This window comes from Rosa rugosa, chromosome 1 (genome assembly GCF_958449725.1).
Source record: "Rosa rugosa chromosome 1, drRosRugo1.1, whole genome shotgun sequence".
Classification (NCBI taxonomy): Eukaryota; Viridiplantae; Streptophyta; class Magnoliopsida; order Rosales; family Rosaceae; genus Rosa; species Rosa rugosa.
Genome location: NC_084820.1, coordinates 23267764 through 23288197, shown reverse-complemented (window position 1 = coordinate 23288197; position 20434 = coordinate 23267764). Strand labels below are relative to the sequence as shown.

The window sequence follows — 20434 nt, the reverse complement described above, 5'->3', positions numbered from 1 at the left end:
CTGAAACATGCAATAAGAAACCTGATACAACAGGCCAAATTTGGTGCGAACTTTCTTACCTCAACTAGCTTGAAAAGACAGCAGCTTTGACCTCACTCTTCCCCTTCTCTTTCAAACAAAGCTTCCACCTTTCCCCAACCGGCCGGTGAAGGAAAAAACAAGAAAAACACTGACAAAAACAAAGTTGGAATATTAGGTACAAAATCTCATACCCATCTTTCTAAACCAGACCCAAATACAAGAGTGAAAATCCATGCGATGCGTGGTGGGAATTGATTCTGAGCAGTGATATATAGCTGAGCAGGGCGTCAAAATCAGAGACATGGGTAGGCCAAAGAGTCTTCGCAGCAAAGCGGCCCACTTTGTGACTGATATCACTACTGGATTGCTCAACCCCATTTCTGACAAACCCTCTCCTTCTCCTCCTCCTGTAAGCTCTCTATCTTTCTTTACTCGAAACCCTTTCTGGGTTTTAAGGGTTCTTTACTGGGTGCCAAAAAACCCAGTTCTCTGATGTGCCAAAGATTAGGGCTTTTCTAGGTTTTGGAGCTGTGGGTGCAAAACCCAGTTCTTCGATTTGTTTATAAATAACTGAAAATCAATACTATTTATCAGGAATTTTTTGATGAAATTTTGCCCATGAAAATTTTGTTACTTACATGATGGAGTCATTTTGTTACTTACTGTAAAACATGAGACTCTGAGTTTGCGTAGCTGTATAGATGAAGTAGTTTTGTTTGGACTGTGTCTGTGTGAAACTCTTGTTAGAATGGAGTCTGTGACTGTGTAATTCTTGTGTCAGCAGGAAGATGTGGACGGGTCCAGAGGAAGTCAAAATGGAACAATGAGTGAAGAGAGTCCAGCTAATCCAGTTGATGGGCCTGACACTTCTTCATTTACTGCATTTCTCTACTCACTGTTATCGTCATCAGAGTCGGGAGATAAGAGCAAAAGTTCGGATGAACAGGTTGATGACCAAATGGATAAGAGCAACTCATTGTCTGATTCTGCAGTGAAAGCAAACAGTGGGAAGAGAAGTTTGTTTTCTAAGGGGAAACACACGCTTAGCAAAGCTATGTACCAGGCTGCAAGATTTGGTGGGTATCGGAGTCAAGAGCGGAAGGGTAGCCTTGATGTAAAAGGTGATGATGGGAATGACTCTGAGTTCGCTGGAGTTGAGATGAGGCATATGCAGAAACCACAAAAGCCTGTGGCCTTGGTTCATTTAACAGACATCTCTGAACCGTCTTTACTTCTTACTGAGAAAACTAGGATTGCTCTTTACAGTTCACTCCCGGCGCTAGTACAGGGAAGACGATGGTTGTTACTATATAGGTGGGGAAACTTGGAGTTTCATAGTTAGATCTCTTGAAAGTTCTAGTCTTTATCATAACAAACCAATTATTGTACAATGGCACCAATATTTCTTCTTGTTTTGCAGTACATGGAGGCATGGCATATCACTTTCAACCCTATACAGAAGAAGTATGCTTTGGCCTGGCCTCAGTTTGCTGGTAATAGCTCAGCAACTGTTAGCATCAGTCATTTTGAAAATATTTCAAATCAACTCTTTCAATAAAATTATTTATTGTCTATTACTGTATAAATATAATGTAATATGGATTTGACACAAACAAACATTTATCAAGTTCCTTGAGTAAAGTATATTAAAGAATTGCCTTGATTATTTGTTTGAAACATTGTCATGGACTCTTTTCAAATTCTCTTGGGCTTGTGGTTCTTTAGTTCATACAAATGCATACAGTCCCGAATAAACACTTTCTACTTTAAAAATTCTTTCAGGTTGTTGGAGACCGTAAAGGTGCAGTTTTTGGTGGCTTGGTGGAGGCACCTCTAAGACCAACCAACAAGAAGTATCAGGTCCTGCTGAAGCAAATACGTCCTTGTGAATCCATCTAGCAATTATTTCCTTTTATAAATGTATTCACGCTGGTGTTTTGAACAGGGAACAAATGATACATTTGTTTTCACAAATACACCTGGCCATCCTGTTATATATCGCCCTACAGGTACAAATTTATCCTTCTTGCTTCCTAGGCAACACAGTTTCTGATTTATCATCAATTTGTCACTGCCTAGGTGGAAGCTTTTGTCATGTCTTGAAATGGTTTTCATATATGTACGAGATATTGAAAGCAATTTTCATACCTTCTGCTTACTTATGCTTGCAGTAAGTTCTACAGATGTCATCCACTTTAAGTGTTAAAAATGTATGTTTTCCACCTAAACATTATTTGGAATTGGGAGAAATTTTTTGTATCCTGCAAGTACTAAAGGTTATGCTGAGGAGTAAAGCAAGTGCTCCTTCAAAGTTTGTAGAAGAGTATTCAATACAAAATATATATTTATGAATCATGCTTTAGATTTCGGTACAGCTGTACATAATGTAATCATAAGATCTTTGTTTCACCACCTCAATTTTCTGATGTAGTGGTTGTATAATGTGATTACTTTCTGCACTGATCTTCAAACCTAAGGGACTATTAAAAACCTTAAGTTTTAATTGTTTTGAATTGTCAAAATACTGCATGGGAGTAGTTGCATAATACATGATAACAAGTAACCGCTAAATATTTAACTATACCTTTTCTATTACTCCATGATGCTGGCAAAAATAAACTCATAGATACTACTTCTAAAGTACACCTGTATATATCCTCTTTTTTGTTTTTGTTTTGCAGAATAAACTTAGATCATCATTTTTATCTTGAAATTATCCCTTTGTAATGCACCAGTTAGCCCCTTGCTTCTTTGATGTATAGTTGCAAGGAAATTCGAGCAAAGGGTAGGTGCAAAATTAAAACTTTGGCATAAATTGTGCAATGATTCAAATTTCTCTTGCACAACTATGTTGCGTCAAAAAAAAATAACTACTTAATAACTCAACTTGAATGTTTGCATCTAAAATATGCATATGTTTGTCATTTATGAAATAACTGTCTTGTGAGAAACAAATCAATGTATGGAAGTTTTTTTTTAATTATTATCAATTTTTTTTTGGGGGGTACCTGAATGGTATATCTTTTACTAAATCTTTTGGAATTAACTATAAAATGTAAACGCAGGTGCCAACCGCTATTTCACATTGTGTGCTACTGACTTTTTAGCTATTGGTGGGGGTGGTCATTTTGCACTCTATTTGAATAGTGATCTGTGAGAACTTTGCCTCTTCATGTTCCTTAGTGAACAACTTTTTTTCCCCCCAATCTAATTTACTGTATTTTCTAAATTTCTTCAATTGTTTTATCTTTATGCAAGATTGAGTGGATCAAGTTCAGTTTCAGAAACCTATGGGAATCCATGTCTTGCAAACTCAGAAGACTTTGATGTGAAAGAAGTAGAGGTGTGCACAATGTCTCTCTCTCTCTTTGATAGACACACAGACACACCCACACCCTTCCAGGGCATGCTTAGACCCATAAATATGAATGTGCATTTATAATATAAACTCAGTGCTCTTTGGCTCCAAAGAAAAAGAAAAGTGTCAGTCATTTGATTTATGTCTGTGTAATGCAGTTATGGGGTTTTGTGTATGCTACTAAGTATGAGGAAGTACTTGCTCAAAGTCGTATGGAGGCACCTGGGATTTGCCGATGGTGAATGCCTCATTTGGAACTCATTTTACTGTGGTGGTTAGTATCGTCACCTTAGCTGAGGCTTATTATTGTTTCTGGAGCTGGATGCAAACGATGTTACATTATATGGATGACATTCCTTTTGGAGTTTGTAAATACAAGTCTTTCGTGTACATATAGAATACATAAGCACTGTATGCAAGCAGTTTTGATTAGATAGTGATTGTGAAGGCTAATACTTTTGATGATAAATTTCTCAAAAGTCTGAAAAGAAAGAAAGACAGAAAAAAGAAAAAAAGAAAAGAAAACTAATTCACTACAAAACTTGGTATCAAGAGGCCATCTAAGGAGAAACTTCTCTGCGATTGATCAACAAAGAAGAGCACTGAAGTCTACCTAAATGGGTTCATTTGTTGTTCAAGTCTCTGAGATTGTCTTTAACGCATTTCCATCACTCTCCAAAAATGAAGTTTAGCTACTATGAATCTTCTCATGGATTGACGATTCCATCCTTTAACAATTTGATCCTCAAATTTCCTTGTCAATCTTCCGTTGAATTGATTGTTCCATCCATTAACATTTTGATCCACACATTTCCTTGTCAATCTTCCGTTGAATTGATTGTTCCATCCATTAACATTTTGATCCACACATTTCCTTGTCAATCATATTTGTCTGTGTAGTAGTCAAGTCTTTGCACGTGCTGTGAGTTTGCATATGTTAATCGAAAAGTAAGCAATCTCTCTGAATTAGTGGCGTGTGTATATATATATTAAACCATCTCCAGCCAGTTTCTCTTGTAACTCTCCTCAGTGAATAATTCCACACACTTTGCATATCTATTATTCAAACAATGGAGAGAGTTACTTGGTTCTTCCTGGTATACTTGATCTGTTGTGAGGCGGCTAGCTGCTTGACTATGGCAGCACAAACCAACCTTAACATCACCACAGACCGGTCTGCTCTTCTTGCTCTAAAAGACCATATCACCAGTGACCCTCAAAACATGATCCTCACCAATTGGTCAACCACCACCCCTATTTGCAACTGGGTTGGCGTCATTTGTGGTGCACGCCATCATCGAGTCGCAGAGTTGAACCTCTCTTACTTTGGTCTCGTGGGCACCATTCCTCCTGAGCTAGGGAACTTATCATTGCTTGTTGATCTGGACATCCAAAATAACAGTTTCCAGGGTACCTTGCCTGACGAGTTGACTCGCTTGCGCCGGTTGAAGTTCATTAACTTGGGATACAACAAGTTTATGGGAGTGATACCGTCATGGTTTGGGTCCTTGTCCAAACTTCAAGGATTCATGTTGTTTGGTAATCAATTTGCAAGTTCTATACCAGCTGCCATCTTCAACTTATCTGCTCTTCAAATATTTAATCTCAGTCATAACCAACTCTCAGGTACGTACAAACTAATGTACCTACCAACAAATTATCTAAAACCCTAATCTATTAACACCATAGCTAGCATGTTAAGGTATAAGATACGCTTATTTCTAATTAATGATTATTGCATAGCAAGAGAAATTGGAAACCTAACAACGTTGTAGGAGATATACCTTGATGCCAACAATTTTATAGGTATGTTACAAATCGGTTTGGTTGAATTAATTAAAGAGATAATAATTGTGCATATGCCCTATACACTTGAAACTTCAATCAGACATCTTGTGTGCAGATGATCAACTATAATATATAATTGTTAAGTTTTAAGAAATACAAAATGAGATTGGCGCTTTAGATCAACTGGAGAAGTTGTCAGTGAACTTCATTGCCTTAAAAAGGTCTATGAATTCCTATGGTTGTCTTCAAAATGTCTTCTTGGATTATTTTTTAGTCTATATGAAAACAGCTTGACCGGAAGACTTCTGTACACTATATGTCAACATTCTGAGCATTCAAACAGTTGGATTATTCTTATAACCAACTTGACGGTCCAGTTCCATCCAAATGGTCGCAATGTAAACAACTTTTATTACAATTATCACGTATACTCATCTATATTGGGCCACTTAATCCATATAAAGACAATTGATGTTAACTGGAACTACTTGACATATGTGCAATAATCATTTTATTTTGTTCCTATATATCATGATTTATTCCCAAGTAATCAATGTGTGGTAATGATTATAAGTTTTCTCAATTATATATGTTTGATACCCTAGATTGTTAAGGTAAGCAAATATCTAATTAATAATTATTAACAGGTAGAATCTCCAGAGAAATCAGGAACCTAACAACGTTGAAGGCAATCAACCTTGATTATAATAATTTTATAGGTACGTATTACTTCCATCAGTTTTGTTTAATTAAATAGATAATTAGTTACCCTGCAATATGCCCCAAATTTGAATTTTTTAATTTTATTTTTGTGAAATAGTAGACTATATCATATATCTTGTGTAAGCTAGAGTGTGTTGATTTTATTGATTAAAATGGATATTAGTTACCTTGCGTGCCCCATATTTGATTTTTTTTTTAATTCTTGTGAAATAGTGTAGAGTATATCATATATCTTGTATAAGCTATAATGTGTGTTGATTTTTCAGAAATTCCAAATGAGATCGGCACCTTGAATCAGCTTGAAGAGTTGTTTGTGCAAAATAATGCCTTAAAAGGGCCTATTCCTATGGTTGTCTTCAACATGTCATCTTTGACTAGAGTAACTTTCTATGGAAACAAGTTGAATGGTAGAATTCCCGACAATATATGTCAACATCTTCCAAATATCCAAGGGTTGAATTTGGGTAGCAATCAGTTTGATGGTCCACTTCCATCCAAGTTATGGCAATGCAAACAACTTCTCGTATTAAATTTGGGGGATAACAAGTTCAGTGGAAGAATACCCAAAGATATTGGGAACTTAACTCGGATAAAGAAGATTGCGTTTTACACCAACAACTTAACAGGTATTCATAATCTCAATTGCATATTTATTTAATTACCATTATATATTTTTATAAACCGGTTCATAGAATTATCAATCTAAAAGATGATGTGGTCATTTTATATTTTGATAATCATATTATATTGTTCTAACAAATTTATACATGTTTTACATTAGTCTAATGTATTCCAATAGTACTCTTTTTACGTTACACAAATCTTAATATAATTTTCTAAAATTTTTGATAATTTTTCTCCAACTATCTTTTTCTCTTCATTTGATCTCTCCCCTCACTTTCCCATGTTCAGGAAAAGAAAAGAAAAAAACCTTCCACAACTTTTAATTTTATTTTTTATCGAAATAGAGATTTCATTAATATTGAGGTTAAGATGATCTGATTAAAAACCATGCTCCATCAGAGCAAGTAAAAAAGAGTACAATTGATCGACTACCAGTTTTTTTTTTTTTTTAAAGAAAAAAAAGAAAAGAAAACTATCCACAGCTTTAATCTATCCTTCATAAAATAAAATGATTAAAATCTTCTCACACGAGTATTTAATAATGCCAATTAATTGTTGCAGGTACTATACCATATGAGTTTGGTTATCTTCCAAATTTAGAGCGGTTGTTGCTCGGTGAGAATAATCTAAATGGCCATATCCCTTCCTCAATCTTCAATATCTCCACAATAGCAGCATTAAATCTCGGCCTCAATCAGCTTTCAGGTAGCCTCCCAGCAGACATAGGCCTTGCGCTTCCAAAACTAGAAGAGTTTGCAGCAGGAAGGAATCACCTCAGTGGAGTAATCCCCAAATCCATCTCCAATGCTTCTGAGCTTCGGGTTCTAGATTTATTCCAAGCACTCTGTGCCTCTTGACAAACCTTGAACGGCTGTTCTTGTTCAGCAATAATTTGACCATTGATACCTCTACTCCAGAAGTTAATATTTTTTCTTGTCTGCCAAATCTTAGAAATTTGAGGTGGTTAGTCTTCGCAAGCAATCCATTAAATGCGAAGCTTTCGATTTCCTTCAGTAATTTCTCTGCATCACTCCAATATCTTGGTTTAGGAAATTGCAGCTTGAGAGGTAACATCCCCAGTGATATTGGGAATTTGAGCAACTTGATAGTTTTAGACCTGGTAGACAATCAATTGAGCGGGCCAATTCCAAGCTCAATGGGAAGACTACATAATCTTCAAGGTTTGGGTATGTACGATAACACATTGCAAGGATACATTCCAGATGAGCTTTGTCAACTAGAAGAATTAGCTTCTTTGTATTTGGATGGGAATCAACTCTCTGGTTCTATACCTTCCTGCTTGGGTAATCTAACATCATCTCTAAGAGAACTATCCTTAAGTTCCAATTTGTTGAATTCCACCATACCATCTACCTTGTGGGGACTTACAGATATCTTGCGAATAAACTTGTCATCCAATTCTCTCATTGGACCTCTATCAGGTGGTGTTGGTAATTTGAAAGTTGCGATATCCTTGGATGTATCATACAACCAATTATCTGGTAGTATACCAAGCAGCGTTGGGAGTTTATTGAATTTGGTCAATCTCTCCTTAGCACATAATAATCTAGAAGGCCTTATTCCTAGTTCCTTTGCTACCTGTTTAAGCTTAGAGCTGTTGGATTTATCTCAGAACAGTCTCTCTGGAGTGATTCCAAAGTCTCTTGAAGCACTCTCATATCTCAAGTATCTGAATCTATCTTTCAACATACTCCAAGGAGAAATTCCAACCGGCGGTCCCTTCAAAAACTTCTCTGCTGAATCATTTGTTTCAAACCGTGGACTTTGTGGTGCATCCCAATTCCAAGTTCCACCATGCAAAAGAAAAACTAGCATAGCTATCTTGAAGTATGTTATTCCGGGGATCTTGTCAGCAATGCTTCTAGCGACCTCCATGATTTGGTTGTTGATGTTGCGTAGAAAAAAGAATGTGAAAGCAGCAGCAAATTCTGTCTTCACGCCTCAAGATTTCTGGAGAAGAGTTTCATACCAAGAGCTCCTAAGTGCGACAGATGGATTCAATGAAAGCAACTTACTTGGTACTGGGGGTTTTGGCTCAGTATATAAAGGAACATTGTCAGATGGGATGGACATTGCGATAAAGGTTTTCAATTTGGAGTTGGAAGACGCATTTTCAAGTTTTCAGGTTGAATGTGAAATGCTAAGTAATGTTCATCACCGAAATCTTGTCAAAGTCATCACTTGTTGCAGTCAAGTGGATTTCAAAGGTCTTGTATTGAATTATATGCCTAATGGGAGCCTTGAGAAGTGGTTGTATTCTCAGAATTCTTCTTTGAACATAATGCAGAGGTTGGATATAATGATAGATGTTGCATCGGCATTGGAGTACCTTCATCATGGTTATGAAGTACCTATTGTCCATTGTGATTTGAAGCCAAGCAACATCCTACTAGATGATGATATGGTTGCACATGTTGCTGATTTTGGTATTGCAAAACTTTTGGGTGGAGGAGATTCTATGACTCAAACCATGACCTTGGCCACAATTGGGTATATGGCTCCAGGTATTGTACTCAGTTAGTACTTTATCTTTCAATAATGTATGTGTTCCTTAATTATGAGTGTATTTTTATTTTCATTTTTTTTTTAAAATCAAATTTTTTATATGCAGAGTATGGAATGCAAGGAATAGTGACCAGAAGAGGTGATGTGTATAGTTTTGGTATTGTAGTGATGGAAACATTCACAAGAAGGAAGCCAACCGATGAGATCTTCACTGGGGAAATGAGACTGAATCAATGGGTTGCAAATTTCCTAGTTGCAGATGCGATAGTTGAAGTTGTGGATGCTAGTTTACTTGGAAGCGAGGAGGCTCATGACTTCGTGAGCAAGAGGGAGTGCTTATCATCCATTATGAGATTAGCTGTCGCTTGTTCAGCAGAATCACCGGAAGAGAGGATAAACATGCAAGAGGCTGTAGCCATGCTTAAAACAATCAAGATCAAGTTTTCAAATGATTGCTGCAAGAGGTGTGGTGGTGAATCGTCGTCCTGTTTCGTAACCCCTTAATTATTGTGTCGATATATCTTGGCATGGCATTTGATTCGGTACATAATTATGTAATTGTTTGGCAATGTGGTTCTGACTCAAGTTTGGTTGGTAATTCACTCTGCTACTCTGTATTCAAAAATAACTTCCATCTAGCTCTTTCCACTTTGTAGTTTCTGTGTTTTTCTGCTTTGAGGCTTGCTGTTTAAATAAACCGAAGCACTACTATTTTCTCAAATTCTTCTATCTTTAAGTTCTTAATGTACTTATCATGGTAGATTATGCCTAGGATTTAGATGAGGTGTCAGGATGTTGTACTCCAATCATTCTTATATTCCGTTGTTGTGTCACCTCAGCAATCTATTCATGTAATGCAGCGTATTCTTGATCATGATGTTTCACATATGAATTTAAGCTTGTTCAGGAAGCTCTAGAATGTTTAGCTAGTTTAAGCTCCTCGTCTGATAATCTCAGTAATGGAAAACCAAAATTGCAACTTTCTCGATGGTGGGAAGATTGCAATTTCTTCTGTAATGCAGAACAAAGGACAGTAGATACCAGAAACCATTGATGAGAGAGAATCATAATAAATTAATGAAAATGTTAGACTCCGTGAATATAATGCATGAAAGAAATCTTGTTGTTTTGTTCCGAGTGCAATGGGAACGAAGCTGCTCATATCCTCTGCCAAATGTTTTGTTTTGTTTTTGAATTCAGTTGTGTATCAGGGGAATGACAATGTACAATATATTTGACATAGCAATTGTAATTATAAGTTCCTGGAGTTTCCAAAGGATTATTTACCAATTTCTACTCTTTGCTTCTGTTTCTCATTGTAATTGATATTCAATAAAATTGACGTCCATTTCTCCAAAAACTTTGTACTCTTTCTTTTAGTCTCTCTCCATAATAACATCTACTCCAGTCAGACAACAAAGAAACTGAATCAGGATTCTGCTCAAGTTTTACCATATCCCACATGAATGGTAATCTAAGAAAAAAAATCGAAAATCAGAACCGCATTCTATAGATGAAGGATTGAAGAAACAAAATGAACGTAGAAACCTATCTAAATTGCATACATGTCGAACCAATAACATAATCCTGTCGTGGTCAAAGAAAATTACAGATTGAAAATATAAGCATCAACTAGTCTGGTCTCATCTAAGAGACAATAGCAAGGCCTTCGTAGTTATATAAACTACTAACAGTCGTGACGGATTCCCTACATGCCTTTCTGGTCTCATCTGCCACAGAATCAGAATAAATATCAATCTATAGTATATCTCATCTGATATTGTTTCATTAATCCAAAAGAAAATGTCAACGTAATTTCAACAGAAGAAAAGCATCTGTAACATTCAGTACCTTTTTCATCCCACTCAAACTACTGCAGCCACTTTCTCTGCAACCCCTTTTACAAGTTTCTGTGGACAGTCGCTCACAGGACTTCCAGTCTTCACATCTTTGGATTCCTCATATGCAGCTGCATGTATACCAAGTGCAGCACGACCAGATGGATCAGGGTTCTTGGACCATTCCGCATCCCAATCCACAGCTTTTGCTGTGCTGCATGCCACACTTGGACCACCGAAAACTGTCGATCTTGCAGCATTCTGTCCATAACTAGCAAATTGAACATACTCAGGTAAACAAACAATGATGCAATTCAGTCAACTGACATTGCAAGAGATGGGAGGAAAGGTGGCTCACCTTTGGAAAAAATTTCTCATAGTCCTATAGTAGTATCCTTCTTTTGTGGTCGGAGTGTTTTCAGGGTAGAAAAAGCAGCATTCATCAGCATTGAATCTGTTACCTGTCCAGTCAGAAACAAAAATGAAAAATTATTAATTCTATGCAGCTAAGGAAGTAGCAAGCATCTCTAGCGTCTGCTTAGTTGAGTGGTTTAGAAAGTGCACCTCTCACTTAAAATAGTGAACATGAAATAAATTCATAAATTGGGTAAATTTATCGTGCTAATTTTGAGATGTTATGTTGCTAAATTCTTAATCTGGACCACAAAGTTCAACAAGAATAGATTTAACCACAGGTCCTGGTTGGGAGCATTGCAACATTATATATGAGACTAATTGGAAAGAGAGCATTTCTGTCCAAAATGTAAATGCAAGCAAAAATTGCAGCATACTTGTTTGTTGGCGTGATCTTTCAAGCCGTCAAACCAGCTGTAACCGACACCATCACTAAACTGCTCCTTCTGCCTGTACAAGATGTGCTATAGCCCAAAAAGAAAAAGTGGAAATGTTGATAATATATTAATTCTTGGATGAATATATTTGCACAAGTATCCAAGAAGGTGAAAATCTTCCAAGAAAAAATAAAAGAATATGCAAAACGAAATGGTAAATATGGTTTTGGTAAAAGTAAAAAGTAGCAACCTTTGGTAAATATGGCTTCTGATCATCATCATCAAATTCTTTGCGTAAGACCCACTTCTCAATCCTCCCAAGATCAGGCCTGATCTGCAGTTACAAATGCAAGTATTCAGATGCATGAATTTGATAATAACCTTCTCTTGTTATTAAATTTGGCATGAAAACGAGCAATCCCAATAATACCATTACAGCAATGAAGATATAATCTAATAAGACTAAGTATACCATAGACCATCCATTAGATTAGACATGACGCATACAACTCAGCATAAAATGGATTCATAAATGATAGAATTCAAAACACACGTGAAAATTTCATGATGGATAAGAAAAATAACTTTTGTGAGGGAATGGGTAGAAAATAGTTGGATATCTATATCTTTTAATAATAGGAAAAAATGTCCACATGTAGTAGATCATTCCATAGAGTCGTAATAAGATATTCCTATCCGAACAGTCTTATAATGAGCAACCACTAAGCCAAATGTCAGTAGGCTTCAAATCACTACAATACATAAAATTGGAGGAAAAAAGAAAGCTTAATGATTGCTACCATTTTCCATTCTGGTCTTCTGGATCAATGTCCATAGCAGTCTTGATGAATTCTTTGTCAAGAAATGGTACACGAGCCTCAACAGTCAACACCCCAAGCTGATGTCGATTTGTTGGCCCTCAGATAATCGTACAGATGAAGAGCTTTAATCTGTTGAATAGTCACAAAATTTCAGTTAGAAAAAGAAGTCATAATAGCCATCAATGGTAGTAAAATATGATCCAATGATATTGCAAGTGCATAAACATATACCACAGAAACAAGAAAAGCAGAGAACAATCTAGAGATAGTGTGTATAAGATACCTTGTGGCATGTTTCTTGGTCAAACTCCTCCTTGTTTGGTGCCTTGTGGAAATACAAGTAGCCACCAAAGATTTCATCTGAACCTTCCCCAGAAAGAACCATTTTTACTCCCAGAGATTTAATTTTACGAGACATAAGAAACATTGGAGTGCTGGCTCTGATAGTGGTCACATCATATGTCTCAATATGGTAGATAACTTCTTGAAGCGCATCTATGCCTTCATGAGATATCAAAGCAAAGAAACAAATTATTTCTTGGAATTAATATACATCCAGGCCTTTGTCTGGGATTACTGATGTAGAAAAAAAAATTTGATGAAAAGCAAGACAATGAGATAGATTGGAAGAGAGAGAGAGAGAGAGAGAGAGAGAAGACTTCAAAGAAGAAGTAGAATGAGTGGGAGCCAGAAAATCAGGGTGAACAAAATTTGTATTTCCAATCACCAATCAATATGAATGGTCTGAATCCTACTTCAAGCAATCCCTAGATATTCAATAAGGTAAAATTAAAACTGCATAAGGATTACCTGAATTCTAAATCTAAGAAAACCTAATTTCCACCCTTGAGCCTTATATATTACATGAACAGTAAAGTGAAACTCGTGATGATGAGTTCCAAGATAATCTGCAACTTCATTCTCTTGCTGCTTTCAAATCTGGAGAACCTTGAAGACTGAAAATGCAAAGCATGTAAACATAGAGAAAACATGTCTTAGTTAAAAATTGACTACAAGAAAGTACATCTAAACCTTTCTGGTACCAAAGTTTGCATTGGAAAGGCTATTGAACACTGACACCAAGAACCTTTCCCTTGACCTTTAAACATACCAACTTGTTATCACACTTTTATGCAATTAGGCCAAAACAACAAGAACCCAGCCATGGTTAAAATGGATTTAGGTTCTCTACCAAGTTTATGAACAGACATTTCTTGTTTATAAAATGGAAAAGTGGTGTAGGTAGCATTTTTTAAGCACTTTTGGGGAAAAAAATATAGAGGGAAAGGGAAGAGGACCGAGAAGACACCATTATGGTTATATAAAAGAGCACTGCATTTGATAAAGCGTCAGATTTGGTTGTCGAAAATGATAAGTACAGTTACCTCCAAGCCAACGCAAAAGGTATGTAACTGTGACCCCCACTGACTTGCAGCTTCTGATTTAGCCAAATAGCGACAAGCCACAGCAGCAACGAGTGATGAGTCCAACCCTCCGGACGAAAGAACACCGAATGGTACATCTGTCATAAGTCTCTTTAACACGGCCTACAAGATTGGGAAGACGAAAAAAATGTAAGGCAATGTATGAAGCTAATAGCGACAGTGGAATGAGGCACGAAGGCCAATTTAAATCTCTCTTAACAAATAACATATCTGATGATCATTCATAGCTTCAATCAAAAAAGCTAAGTTGATATCTATATCTTTTGCATTAGACACCATTACTATAAAGCAATCGTTAAACTGCTACCCTAATATTATGATATAAGGCGGGCAGAAAGAAAGGAAGTACGTTATGCAAATTTTCAATAGTTATAACAGACATAAAATATGAAGAGGGAAAAAGATAAAAGTGGGATGTATCTTCCAATCTAATGACTAATATATATCAGAAGCCGTTTCTCAAGAGAAGTCAAAATGACCTTTCTTTGGAATAACATATTCATTTCAATTTTAAGCTAATTCACCAACTCTTCCATGGGTTCTGCTATTATTTAGTAACTATGCATATTTACCAAATTAAAGATAATGAGATAATTAGCCTCCAAATGCAGATGTAAGATTGCCTGTTCTACAGACAATGTACTGAGCATATACACATGTTTAAGTCGCAAAGATATTTTTTGCTAACAGTAAAAGTGGGACTATAGAGTATATCAAACCCCGATCTCACCCATATACAACCAAAAACAAAAAACAAAAAAAGACAAAACAAAACAAAAACCAATCTCAAGTGCTCCTCATCAAAGTTCCAATCAAGGAAGTTCCTCAAGTCAGACCCAACTAGCAGAGCTGCACACCAAGTAAATAACTCCCAACACTAATATCAACAGAGAAAAAACTGGCATCACCCACCCTTTCCTTTTTAAGATTTCCTTTCAATACCAGGATCCACACAAAGAACCAAATATAACAACAAGGTTTTGGTAAAAAAAAAAAAAAAGGAATGATCTACATAGTAGTCTCAGTAAGTTCATAAAGTCTCACCCAACTAGCAGAGTTGCACACCAACTAAAGAACTCCCAACACTAATATTAGCAGAGAAAAAAGTGGCGTCAACCTATCCTTTTTAAGATTTCCTTTCAATGCCAGGATCCACACAAAGAACCAGATATAACAACAAGGGTTTTGGTAAACAAAAGGAATGATCTACATAGTAGTCTCAGCAACACAGTTCTCAAAACAAAATTGCAAGAATGGAGTTTAATTTCTTACGTGATGGTTGCAACTAATTGATAAAGAGTGGGAACATATACAAAACACAAAAAGAAGAGAAGTAGGATTGTAAGTGGTACACATCAATGCATACCTTCTCAAAAGCCTCGCCATAAGGAATCGATGGTATCTTCTCCAAAAACCATTGTGGATTGTACCATCTTCTCAGCCCTCCTGCACACATAAAATTGTAAATAAATATGTACTTAAGGCAGACAAAGTTGAAATTTTATAAATTCAGCTACGGTGAACTAAGAAGAAGCATCTTGAAAGTTATTAGTTAACCAAATGAATATACAAAAAGAAAGAAACTTCTGACTCAGACTCAAGAGTTTTCTGATTTACACTTACAGATACAAAGTCTTTCTAGTGATATCAAACAAAAATATATATTTCCTTATAAAGCATGTCCAAACCCCCAAGTATAAAATGTATAATAAATTTCCTAAAATGTTTTTGTTTCTTCAAGTGAAATAATAGAAGCATTTGTTCCCCTGCTTCTATATCGCTGTCAAATGGGCAAAAACATCATAATAAGAAGTATATGCTGATCTTAGAAGATTTATATTAAAACTTTTGCTGACTAAAAGGCTGTTAGTTGATTCATGAACCCAAATCGTTGTTAGTAACTAAAGCTCATCTCAACTTACCTTGTTTGCTAGAGTATAAATACCCAGGAGGAAAAGATATGAATCTTTCACAATCATCACTTATAGCTTTCATTTCTGAAGCAAACCAAATTGATCCTGCAAAAAAATATAAAACAGGTTAAATGTGTAAGATAATTAAAGCTTCAACATATCTAATGATCAAAGGTTAAATAAGAATGATCAAGGCTTAAAAGGAGGGAGGTAAAAAACACTATAACATACAAATAAGCCACAAACTCTTTTATCAGTGCAAAGAAATACTGAAGCAGTAGTCTACCAGTTTGGGTGCGCTAAATCTCAATGCTAGTTCACGTTGTCTTTTAGAAATGAAGTTTTTTAACACGTGCAAAGAAAAAATGAAGCAAATTCAAATGGTTTGACTAGAAATCAATTAAAGAAATATCGGCTGCTTTTAGAAACACAACTATAGCTACACTCGACCTACCATCAAGACCCCAGCCCATGTCCAGTGGGGTTATGCCAATAGCGTCTCGAGCTGCCATGAAGGTGTTGTCTCTTGTATCAAGGAGGACAAAGGAGAACATCCCGTCCAGCATGTCAACAAATTCTTCCCCATGTTCCTCATACTGCCAAAGATATATGTTTAATTATATTACTAAATATTGTAGAATAGAAATACACGGAAAAGTAAGGGAAGATATAACCGTTTTTGTTCTAAATCCAAGAAAAGGTAGTCACTTAAGCCTGAAGTCATTGATTACTTACAAGATGCGCTATCACTTCACAATCACTGCCAGTTCAGAATTGATGACCCTTCAATGTTTCTCTCAATTGCTTGTGGTTATATATCTCACCATTAACCTAAAAGCTCAGCTCCAAAAATCAAGTAGAAGATTAAGTCATTGAAGTAAGATAAGATCAAACAAACCAATATCCAAAACCAATTATAAACTCTGAACTCTGCTCAGCTTAGTAAAAGCCTCGGAAAGAAGTTTATTAGCATCAACGCTAATCAACAGTAACAAATTTATGTTTCTCACTCAATCTAAAACCAGCTGCCACTAGCACATGTAATGCTCTAACTTTCCATCGACCAATAACCATGATTCAAACTAATTACAGAGCTCAGAATCCACGGCTCAACGCTCCTCAAGCTAATCCAGAGCTCAGAATCTCCATTCTATTAATTTGGTAATGAAAATGCATCATCTCCCAATTCTAGCTAAGCAAACTGTAAATTTCATCTTCTCTCCAATACAATACAACCTAATCTTCATCCGAAATTGAAGTTTGAGAATGCAAAGCTGAAAGAGAGTACCTTGACAATGACAGAGATAACAATCCCCATGGCAATGCAACCGGCTCCAATCAGGACCCTGATGCCTCAACCTATACAAACAGCAAAATCAACCACTCAACAACTAGCTAGAACAAATCAAACCAATTCGATTGGATTCGAGAGACGAAATGCGATCAGTTACCGGCACGAGAGTTGTCTTTCCCATTTGAAAGACTACCCTCTCTTCCTGAAGTTCAAATCTTCAAATGGCCTGAAGTTCAAAGCTCCTGTCTTCAAATGTCCTTTACTAAGAGAAAAGGTCCCCAATGATATTATTTCCAAATCACCAACAGTCTCAGTTCTAATGGTAACATACTGCTTCTAAATTTGATTTTGGCAATGGTTTTAAAAGTACTGCTTAACAGAATGTGCCATGATTTATTGTTTTAACTTGGACCTACACCTATGAATTCCTTTCATTTGCTTATATTGACTCCCTCAAATAAGATGATGCACTTCTAATAAACTTTTAATTCTCTTCGTACAATATTGCAGCAACCCATCAATGGGGAGGAATCACTACACATATAACAAGATGTCTGAATATTATGTGTGAGATTCTTGAGGAATATGCAAATCTTTGAATTCCTATGGTTGATCATTGTCGATTGCTATTTATTGTTGTTAGAACGGTGAAGAGTTAGAGGATGCTGGAATTTGTTGTTGGTGCTGTCTTTTATTTTGTCTGAACTGCATACTAATTGTATATGTCTTCAAGCACATGTTGTATACTAGTTTGATAACATTCTTGGTCCTGCCATAAAATCTTAAGCTTGATGATCTAATGGTTGCAATCTCAATTTCCATAAGAAAGCTAGACTATAAATTCAACTCAACTTTGTTTGTCATACAGTAAAATGAAAATCAGAATTGTATACAACATCATAGATAAGTTTTGAATCCATGTAGACTTTAGAATTTGTCAGATATAATTTTTCTGATATCTCTTCATACACTTGCTGCGTCTCTGATCAGACTCACACAGTAAAACAAGTCTGATATCTCTTCACACACTTCCCTACCTCAAAGCCTTAGTTCAGCGGCTAATAAAGCCAATCAATAGCTATAGTAAATCAATTCCAATTGTTAACACCTTTTCAGCAAATCGAGCCACCTAATCAATTTACAGCAAATCACATCCCAATTTCTTGAATGGTTGAAGCAGAACAATTGGGTTTAAGAAGAGAGGCAAATTGAACTTACTAGAGGCAGCAGTAAGCAAAGAAGAATTTCAGATTCTTGGGTAGTGAATAGCCATGATGACTTCTCTGTTTTCTTTGAGCTATTACAGATTTAGTATTTTGCCTTGGAGAGAAGATACCAGTATGTCTAGAAGAGTAGAGAAAAAGGAGAAGGACTGAGGTGTATGGTCGTAATGTACTTTACCGAATGAACTTGATGGATGGAAGAGAGTAAAGCCTTCCCGGGATAAAATGCTAGGAACAGACATCTTCTCCATACCACGACCAAACAAACCATTAGAAGCAGTAATATCCAGGAATGAACCACTTTGCACCTGTCCACAACTTCAAAATTCAAAATGCCCTTTTAGCTAAATATATGAGATTTTAATACAAAACGAACAAAAGATTCCAAAAGCTTATCATACCACAGAACTCACCCAAAGGAAATGTATGCCTCAACATATTCGTGATGACTTCTGTTGTTAAGTGCAGAACATCCTCTACCAATATCCCAGAAGTAGAAGTTTGATCAGAGACATATATAAGAGACCCTATAAGGGCAAGTGTTGAATGCTCCCAGACATTTATTACGCTGCAACAGACTTTCTTGCTAGTCGATGACCTTTTGGGGTCATATTTGGTGACCTCGAAATTCTGCCACAGTAAATAGCACCCAATTACTCAAGTACTACATGCAAAAGCCAGAAACAATAGTGCATGAATGCATTAAAACACCAATGCCTCCATTCTTGTCCTCAAATCTAACAGTACAACAAAATACCGAGTGTCAAACCTTAAGATACAGAAACATATGCATAGCTTCCTCTTCCTAAGTTCATGATCAGTTTCAAATAAAGGTCATATTTTCTTGTTAACCTTAACAAGAATCTGCATAATCAAACCGAAAAGACCCCCAAAATACTAATGACATTCTCATCAACACTACTTCAAACCCCACAGTTCCACTATCCAATTAGCAATAGATACAAGTTTTCTTCACATTAACAGAATTGAAGAAAGAAAAAGAACCCAACCTAAACTTACAGGAGCATAAGCTGTTCCTTCACAAGACACCCGAAACAGGTCACTCCCAGTATCAAGCGCCATCATAAACTTTATTCCCGGCGTCCCCAATTGCACCGTCGTATAATGCGAACTACCCAAAACAAAACATCAAATCAAATCCCTAATTTTCAAGAATCCCAAAATCTAAAAATGGAAATTTTGAGAAAATGAAACTAAAAGTGGAAACTTTGAGAGAAGAAAAACGTACTATCCCAAAGAGGTGATCTGAAAAGTGGAGTTGCCGTCGGAGAAAGCGAGGCTGTCGGTGGACTCGACGAGCTGGCGGCCGCGGAGGAGGCGGTCGAGTAGGCGAGTTCGGCGTAGTACTCGAAGCTGCCCTTCTCGAGGAGGTTGGTGCCGCCGGCCGGAGAGAGCTTTCCGGCGGCCTCCGACCACTACTTGACGGGGCCGGAGAAGCGGTGGCGCATCTCAAAGCTGAAGACGCGGCAGCTGGGAGGAAGAAGAAGAAGAAGGGTCAAGATTGATGGGAAAACGAGGGAGATCGAGGCGAGAGGCTCGATGAGGGTGAGAGCCATGGTGACTGAGAGCGATTTGGGAGGGAGAGTGACCCAAGTTTTTTAGCCAGGGGAGGGAACGCGATTTCAGATCGGAAAAAAATAAATGTAAATTAATTTTCTGTTTGTTTTTTTTGTTTTTCAGACAACAGATGTCTTTGTTAGTGTTGTCAGAAATCTCACAAATTTACTAAACGACGATGTGTTGGATGAGTAGGGGTGAAACGACAGGTTTAAAAAATCTGTTGTCTGACTAACTCAAACGATAGCAAAAACTCATGTGTTGTGTGATGACTGTCGTGTGATTAAGTTATTTTAGTAGTGGCTAGTCACATGTCATGCTTAATTTTGTCCACAAGGAATGTTGCATTTGCTAAACTCCTAGCACAAATCATTAAGTTAAGGGCTCACCACTCTGATAATCCTATTAAGTCAATATGTCTTGACAATGTTGGGGAGTTTACATCAAAAACTTTTGATGATTATTGCATGTTCATTGGGAATGAAGTTGAA

General features: G+C 36.6%; 3 protein-coding genes and 1 pseudogene across 5 annotated transcripts; 2 read left to right on the top strand and 2 right to left on the bottom strand.

The window, feature by feature from the left end:
- The first annotated feature begins 75 nt into the window (after positions 1–75).
- LOC133724302 (uncharacterized) lies at positions 76–3811 on the top strand. 3 transcript variants are annotated; one of them, XM_062150994.1, is made up of 8 exons: positions 76–430; positions 803–1335; positions 1442–1514; positions 1804–1881; positions 1967–2030; positions 3087–3174; positions 3280–3366; positions 3566–3811. In XM_062150994.1, exons 1-8 carry the CDS (start codon positions 323–325, stop codon positions 3567–3569), a joined length of 1035 nt encoding a protein of 344 aa, XP_062006978.1. In that variant the 5' UTR covers positions 76–322; the 3' UTR covers positions 3570–3811. The 3 variants fall into 3 exon arrangements, with proteins under 3 accessions (XP_062006978.1, XP_062006975.1, XP_062006977.1); XM_062150991.1 differs by having other exon boundaries at positions 78–430; positions 3280–3364; positions 3538–3811; XM_062150993.1 differs by having other exon boundaries at positions 79–430; positions 806–1335; positions 3280–3364; positions 3538–3811.
- Positions 3812–4515: 704 nt separating this feature from the next.
- Positions 4516–9911, top strand: LOC133724764 (putative receptor-like protein kinase At3g47110). The gene is made up of 6 exons (XM_062151616.1): positions 4516–5005; positions 5815–5886; positions 6157–6516; positions 7076–7265; positions 7343–9039; positions 9147–9911. The coding sequence occupies exons 1-6, from the start codon at positions 4516–4518 to the stop codon at positions 9542–9544; spliced, it is 3207 nt and encodes a 1068-aa protein (XP_062007600.1). The 3' UTR covers positions 9545–9911.
- A 664-nt stretch (positions 9912–10575) lies between these two features.
- On the bottom strand, positions 10576–16442 carry LOC133724306 (asparagine synthetase [glutamine-hydrolyzing] 2-like; annotated as a pseudogene).
- Positions 16443–18364: 1922 nt separating this feature from the next.
- LOC133724304 (aspartic proteinase-like protein 1) lies at positions 18365–19825 on the bottom strand. Its single transcript, XM_062150996.1, has 4 exons — positions 19615–19825; positions 19386–19497; positions 18779–18995; positions 18365–18683 (listed from the first exon to the last, which is right to left on the bottom strand). Exons 2-4 carry the CDS (start codon positions 19449–19451, stop codon positions 18487–18489), a joined length of 480 nt encoding a protein of 159 aa, XP_062006980.1. The 5' UTR covers positions 19452–19497; positions 19615–19825; the 3' UTR covers positions 18365–18486.
- Between the last annotated feature and the right edge of the window lie 609 nt (positions 19826–20434).

Coding starts and splice junctions, on each gene's coding strand:
- LOC133724302 (XM_062150991.1), top strand. CDS start 323: ATGGGTAGGCCAAAGAGTCTTCGCAGCAAAGCGGCCCACTTTGTGACT. Junction 1,336..1,441: donor CGATGGTTGTTACTATATAG/GTGGGGAAACTT, acceptor CTTGTTTTGCAG/TACATGGAGGCATGGCATAT. Junction 2,031..3,086: donor TGTTATATATCGCCCTACAG/GTACAAATTTAT, acceptor ATGTAAACGCAG/GTGCCAACCGCTATTTCACA.
- LOC133724764 (XM_062151616.1), top strand. CDS start 4,516: ATGGCAGCACAAACCAACCTTAACATCACCACAGACCGGTCTGCTCTT. Junction 6,517..7,075: donor TTACACCAACAACTTAACAG/GTATTCATAATC, acceptor TAATTGTTGCAG/GTACTATACCATATGAGTTT. Junction 9,040..9,146: donor AATTGGGTATATGGCTCCAG/GTATTGTACTCA, acceptor TTTTATATGCAG/AGTATGGAATGCAAGGAATA.
- LOC133724304 (XM_062150996.1), bottom strand. CDS start 19,451: ATGATGGCGCTTGATACTGGGAGTGACCTGTTTCGGGTGTCTTGTGAA. Junction 18,996..19,385: donor AAGGAACAGCTTATGCTCCT/GTAAGTTTAGGT, acceptor TTACTGTGGCAG/AATTTCGAGGTCACCAAATA. Junction 18,684..18,778: donor GAGGCATACATTTCCTTTGG/GTGAGTTCTGTG, acceptor TGAATTTTGAAG/TTGTGGACAGGTGCAAAGTG.